The following is a 7,073-nucleotide window of genomic DNA, read 5'->3' as shown; positions in this document are numbered from 1 at the left end:
TCCTCTTCTATCTTTCTGTAACCGCCTCGAGAACCATAGAATTTCCCCTTCTTGCATGAAATGTTAGCACGATTTCTTCTACTAACGGCCTTCAAATAATTATATAAAAGCGCAAGTAGATGAGATAATAAAAAGATTATATAAAGGACTCATTAATTAAAAAAATGATATGTAAATCGTTAAAAGGCGAGGATATTTAACCTGAAACTTCTCAGTAGTTCTCATCTTTTTGAAAAGATCCCATTCTTCCTGCTTGATGGTGGGACACTTGTTTTCCGGTGGGCTCTTACGCATCTCCCCCGTTGCCTTGTCCACATACAACCAATCCCTAGCAACGCCACACCTCCACTGCCTGTGGACATCCGCTGCCTTATGCATTAAATACTCATCATGACTTTTATCGGGTATAATAAAGCCTTCCTTTACACGAGCCAAGTATAACTCCGCCAATTTTGGATTCAAAGTTCTAACATCATCTAAATGGATAGGCACAAACTGTCTTGTGCAAGCACCAATCCAACGGAGAAAAGACCCGCATTTGGACCAAAGAGGGAAACCCATCTCACTCCATGTTATTTGGAACACTGTTTAGCGGCTATAGCTGCAAGGACTTTCTTGCACTTCGTAGCACCCCTCTCACCAGGCTTATTATCACCAGGCTCATTATTCTTTTGACTTCTTTTACGTTTTTCACCCATGATAATCCTAAAACCCAAATATGAATGATATAGCTGGAAATGAACAACTTAACAACGTACATGCAGAGTATTATCTAAAACCCTAAACCCTAATAGGAATGAAAATTTAAAACAACAGATTGAGCTTCTAAAATCCTAAACCCTAATAAGAGGAGTAAAGTAGATGATGCGGGATGATAAAGATAACAAAGAAGACGAAAAACAAACAGATGCATGAAAAAGAAACAAGATGATCGTCTTAAAACCCTAATGACGAAACACAAAATTAAAGTGAACATACCTGTTGATGATGATGATAAAGAGAACGAGCAGGATGATAAGGGAAGGCAACGGAATAAGGGTTTCGAAAACTGGGCGACGGCCGGCGACGAGAATGTAAAAAGCGAGGAAGAGAGAAGAATTAACACAGGATACCAACGGTTGAACTAATAATGTTGTGTGTGTTTGTGTATGGCATGCTGTATGGGTTTCTATATTAGTTTTTTATTCAGACAAACTATTGACAACGGGTGCTCAAAGAAGAACCGTTGTTATATGTTAATAACAACGGGTCAATAAAGTAAACCGTTGTCAAAAGTTTATTACAACGGTTAAAATATACCCGTTGTAATATATTTTCACCAAATTTGCGCCAAAATGAAATATGTCAAAAAAATAATTGACAACGGGTAGAGGTACTACACCCGTTGTTGAAAGTATTCACAACGGGTAATTTATATAACTGTTGTTATTGTTGAACCTCTTTTTTTTTTTTAAATTACTGTAATTCCATTACAGTCCAAACCTGTAACAATACATACCGTAATGTGAAAACACCATATCTTTGCAACATTATTCAAAGAATTTCAACACCAAAGATCCACATCTAATAATAAGATCAAGAAAATAAGACAACACCAAAGACGCATGCATACCGTGTCCTGATGAACTATCTCAGGATCGGGGACGTTTCTTGGATGTCATAGTTTCTTCGTTAACCCAAATACCTTCACCATGGTCATCACGCATATATATGCTTTCAGTGTCCTCATGATCAGTGTCAACATCGTCGAAATAAGATACAGTGGTAGACTGATCCATTCCCTCAAAAACGACATCCTGAACATCATCACCATTATCGGATGGACTACTCCTTCTTTTCCTTATAGACAAGACAACGGACCTTCTTATCCATAGGATCGGTGACATAGAACACTTGTTTAGCTTGGGATGCCATTATGAAAGGATCATCCTTATTATTGCCAACCTTACCCAGATTGACCAACGTAAATCCCATCTTATCCTTTCGGACACAATGGATGTTGTTATCAACCCAGTTACATCGAAACAAAGGCATTGTGAAATCAATGTAATCTAGTACCAATATTTCTTGAATAACACCATAATAAAGGCATTTTCCCCAAATAGGCTTTTTATCTTTTGAAGTAGCAAAATGCATTGCCTCAAATTCAGAACTCACACCACTATTTTGCAATGTGCTCACCTCATCTTGCTCGCGGGTGTAAAAAGTATATCCATTAATGGCAAAACTGTTGTAAAAGGTGACCCTGGCTTGTGGACCTAAAGCAAGACGTAGTAACCTAGGAGAGATGTCATCACCAGTTTGATCAAGACACGTAAGACAATATTCCTAAACCACTCCGGAAACGTCTTCGTATGCTCGTTCGCAATCCACTTCTCGGTCTTGTTTTGGTGATCGTATTTGAGCTCATCTTTGTGTTGTTGAATATAAGGTTGCACCTCATCTTCGTTGTTTAGCACATACATGTGTGCTAAATGCAACATTTCACGTGTCACAATTTTTTCAACCCGGCCCCTAATACCTTTTCCGGTCATCCAGTCACTATGACGATTCTTAGGAACGCCAATCAACTCCTTCGGGGAGAGATGAGCGTAACAATATGAAAGAGCTTCGTCTAAAATAGCGCGTTCAGCAATACAACCTTCTGGACGATACCGATTAGATGTATAGTCCTTGTAGACTTTCATCAATCTTTCGAAAGGATATTGGTATCTCAAGTACACGGGCCCAAGGTACAAAATCTCCCTAACCAAGTGAATGGTCAGATGAATCATGATAGTGAAGAAAGAGGGTGGAAAATACATTTCCAACTGACAAAGAGAGGTTACAATGAGGTCCTGCAATGAATCCGCGTCATCGGGATCGATGACTTTCTCGCATATGGACTGGAAGAAGAGACAGAATCTAGTTATAGCATATCTTACCTTTTCAGGTAAAATGGAACGAATAGCCACCAGTAGTAATTGTTGCATCAAAGTGTGACAATCATGTGACTTTAACCCGGTGAGTTTTAGGTCTTGCATCGACACTAGGCTTTTGATGTTCGACGAATAACCATGTGGCACTTTAATTCCATTCAAGCATGCACAGAACTCTTTTCTCTCATTCCGTGAAAGGGTAAAAGCTGCTGGCGGTAAAAATGTACGATTACCTCTCTTCTGTGGTGCCAACTCTAGCCTAATACCCATCATTTTCATATCTTCCCTAGCTGCGGCGTTATCCTTTGTTTTACCAGGAATATTCAGAAGGGTATTGATAATATTATCACGTACATTTTTCTCAATGTGCATGAAATCGAGGCAATGCCGACCTCCAGTCGGCCAATATGGAAGTTTATCAAAAAATATGGATCTTTTCTTATACCCACGAGTAGACAATTTAGAGCCGCTCTTCTTCCCATAATCTATCTCAATATGCTTTACTTTCTGATAAACTTCATGCCCACTCAAAATTCTAGGAGGTTGACGAAGTTCTTGTCTTCCATTGAATGCTTTCTGCATCTTGCGATAACAATGGTCATGAGACAAGAACCTCCTATTTCCCATATACACATACTTACGAGAAGACTTCAAGTATTCAGACTCGATATCCTCCCCACACAATGGACAAGCCTCTTTCCCATGAAGTGTGTGCCCAGAAAGGTCGCCATAAGCCGGATAGTCAGTTATTTTACACAATAACATCGCTCTCAAATTGAAAGTTTCGTTCTTATATGCATCAAATACTTCTATCCCACTATCCCACAACAATCGCAAATCATCTAGAAGAGGTTCCAAATATACATCTATATCATTTCCAGGTTGTTTAGGGCCGGAAATTAACAACGACAACATCAAATACTTTCTTTTCATGCACACATATGGAGGTAAGTTATAAATAGCCAACACTATTGGCCAAGTAATATGTTGGCTACTCATGTTTCCGTGTGGGTTCATTCCATCAGTGGACAGCGCTAGACGTAAGTTTCTAGGTTCATTGCCGAACTCGGGATACTTAGCGTCGAACGATTTCCATTGCTTACCATCTGCCGGGTGTCTTAGCTTTCCATCATTTATTCTTCCTGTTTCATGCCAATTTAACATTTTTGCATCATCGGGATTCGCATAAATCCTTATGACTCTTGGTATCAATGGAAAATACCACAACACCTTAGCCGGGATCCCTTCCTTATCCTTATAACGCCACTCCAAACATTTAGGGCAATTGGTTAAGTTTTGATATAATTTCCGATACAATATGCAATCATTTGGACATGCATGTATTTTCTCATATTTCATACCCACTCCTCTTATTAGTTTTTTCGCCTCATATGTCTTAACAGGTAGAACATTACCATCGGGAAGCAACTCCTTTATCAAGGCTAAAAACTAGTGAAACACGTGTCACTCACCCCATTTGCCCCCTTGATATTATACAACTTCACCACAGCAGACATTTTTGTGAACTTACAACCAGGATACAGAGGTGCTTCGGACTCACACAACTTCTCATACATGTTGTTAAGGTCATCCCAATTACTAGTGTCATCACCTACATCTTCAAAAGCAATGGACTCATCATCATTCTCTTCATTATCTATAGACCCAACATTCAACTTCTCTACTTCCAACTCTTCCAACTCAAAAACTCGGCAAACTCGGGATCATCGCTTAGCCTTTCGTGTACCTCAACATCATCTTCTTCCGAGTTATTCTCTTCCTCTAATGATTCCCCATGAAAAATCCAAAGTGTATAGGATCGACTAAATCTCCACTTTTCTAGGTGTATTTTAACGTCCGGAAAAGCCATATAGCTAATATTACCACATCTTTCACAAGGACATGCAATACTAGAAGAACCTTTCAAATTGTTCGAAACGAATTCATAAAATTCAGCTAAACCATCCTTGTAGGTGCGGTCACTCATATTTGCATCAATCACCCAAGTTCGAGTCCTTATTCTACATTCGTAATAATAGGCAACTAATTCAGAAAATACAATAATAGGCAAACAAATAAACGAAATTCAGGAAAACAATTAAGCTAAATTATCAACAAATTAGATAATAACCCAAAAAATCCTATATCTATAAGCGTTGCTAAGAAACATATATATACCTGATTGATAAACACGATGAGGGAGAGAAGACGTGACAACAAAGGACGGAGATGAAGACAGAGAGACGATCAGGGAGGAATGGAGGATGATATAGTAGCAGTATTAGCTTGTGTTTGTGTTTTGTAGCGTATAGCAGAATAAAGCAATATGTCGTTCTTAAGATTTTCATAATATTAATAACAACGGTTATTGAGTCTACAACCGTTGTTAAAAAGTATTAAAAACGGGTTCTAATATAACCGTTGTGATTAATTTTCACTAATTTGGCGCCAAACCATTAACAACGGTTAAAATTTAACCGTTGTTATTAGTTTTTTCATTAACAACGGTTGTTTAAGTATGACCCGTTGTTAAAACCAATAACAACAGTTAACAACACAGAACCGTTGTAATTAAGTTTGGTAAAATTCGCGGAATCAATTCTACAACGTGTTTTGATGATTTTCGTGAATAAGCGTTGTTAAAGGGCCGTTGTGGTTGCCTGTATTTGTAGTAGTGCTAGTCTTACATTGATGGTCCGTCAAAAATATACCATCCAGCCACACCATGAGTCTAGCTTTAGTATTGTCATTCATTTTTCAAGATTCTGCAATTAATTAGAATATTAAACAATGGGTTCATATTGTATGCAATAAACAAGTTGTCAAATTTTACAATAAAAAATTAAAAAACCTAATTAGACAACAAAATAGTAGTGAGTACCCAACACAAAAACCCATCACAAAACTGATCCCAATTCAGATTAAACGAAAAACAAAGACTATCCTTACTCCCATTCTAGTAACATTATCAATTTGAGACACTGGATTATAAATGGCGAAGAACGAATCATGAAACATATTCCCCACAGTTTCTGGATCATAAAATCCACTGACCCTCATGATCTTTAACCCCTAATATAAAATTTCGTCCCGCTCTGCCTTTAACCCAATTAAAGAAATATTTAGTACACGTATCACCCTCCACCATCCACTTCAATTTAGCCTGTTGTCGCCAAAAAACCGCTGCAGCTCTAGCAAATTCACAGACCATCTCGTTCGTTTTTGAATAATAAGAATCATCCCCCTCCCTAACAGCCAAATCCATACCCCGTTCTAATTCAATATCAAAATTATCCCACTTTTGCTTCCACTTGCACCGCTTGTCAAGTGCCCATCTTTTAACCTGTTGACGAACCCTTGAAAGCTTTCTTGCAATTTGAAAAGACGAAGTTCTCCAGAAATGAAAGCGCCATGCATCCTTAATGATAGAGATACATTCCTCATGTGTGAATACCCAAGCATCAATCTTATAAGGTTTTTTACTCATATTACGCGTAAGATGTAAGTCCAACTCAATTGGGGCATGATCCGAAATTTGAATAGGGTAATGTTTTATACCCGTATTCGGAAATAAAGCAAACCAATCCTTCGATCCAATTGCCCGATCAATTCTCTCATACACCCTATTCGAACCTTTTCTATTATTGCACCATATAAGGCGCGACCCTTTAAAAGGGATATCAACTAACTGATTAAAAATCCTCCATATATTGAAGTCATAAGCCCCAACAATTGTCCTTGTGTTCATACTCAACTTATCACACCCGAATTCGACTTGATTAAAGTCGCCTATGATTAAGAATGGATGAACAAAGGACTTAATACAATCCTCTAATTCCTCTAAAACTGATTGTCGACGTTGAGAACAAGGCGCACCATAAAAAAGCACTATATACCATAAGAGACCATTATATTTTTCAACCCTCAAAACAATGAAGTTACTACAAGTCAAAACATGACGAAACTTATCTTCTCTACGCCATCCCACCCAAAGACCCTCGGAGCTTCCATTAGCATCGACTACTACATTATTTATAAAACCAAAGGGCCTAAACAAGGGATTAATACTACTTGCATTACACTTGGTCTCGATAAGAAAAACGAAATCATAATACTTATTACTTAATAATATGTTAGGATTGTTGAAGGTAGTAT

The 7,073-nt window shown here is 38.0% G+C and overlaps 1 protein-coding gene across 1 annotated transcript; it reads right to left on the bottom strand.

Moving 5' to 3' along the window:
- Window positions 1-5,955: 5,955 nt before the first annotated feature.
- Window positions 5,956-6,666, bottom strand: LOC141594631 (uncharacterized). Its single transcript, XM_074414637.1, has one exon. The coding sequence runs from the start codon at window positions 6,664-6,666 to the stop codon at window positions 5,956-5,958; it is 711 nt and encodes a 236-aa protein (XP_074270738.1).
- Window positions 6,667-7,073: the final 407 nt, after the last annotated feature.

The sequence above is a fragment of the Silene latifolia genome, chromosome 8 (assembly GCF_048544455.1).
Source record: "Silene latifolia isolate original U9 population chromosome 8, ASM4854445v1, whole genome shotgun sequence".
NCBI lineage: Eukaryota > Viridiplantae > Streptophyta > Magnoliopsida > Caryophyllales > Caryophyllaceae > Silene > Silene latifolia.
Note: the sequence above shows the minus strand (reverse complement) of the source record. Positions and strands in the feature narration are given on the sequence as shown.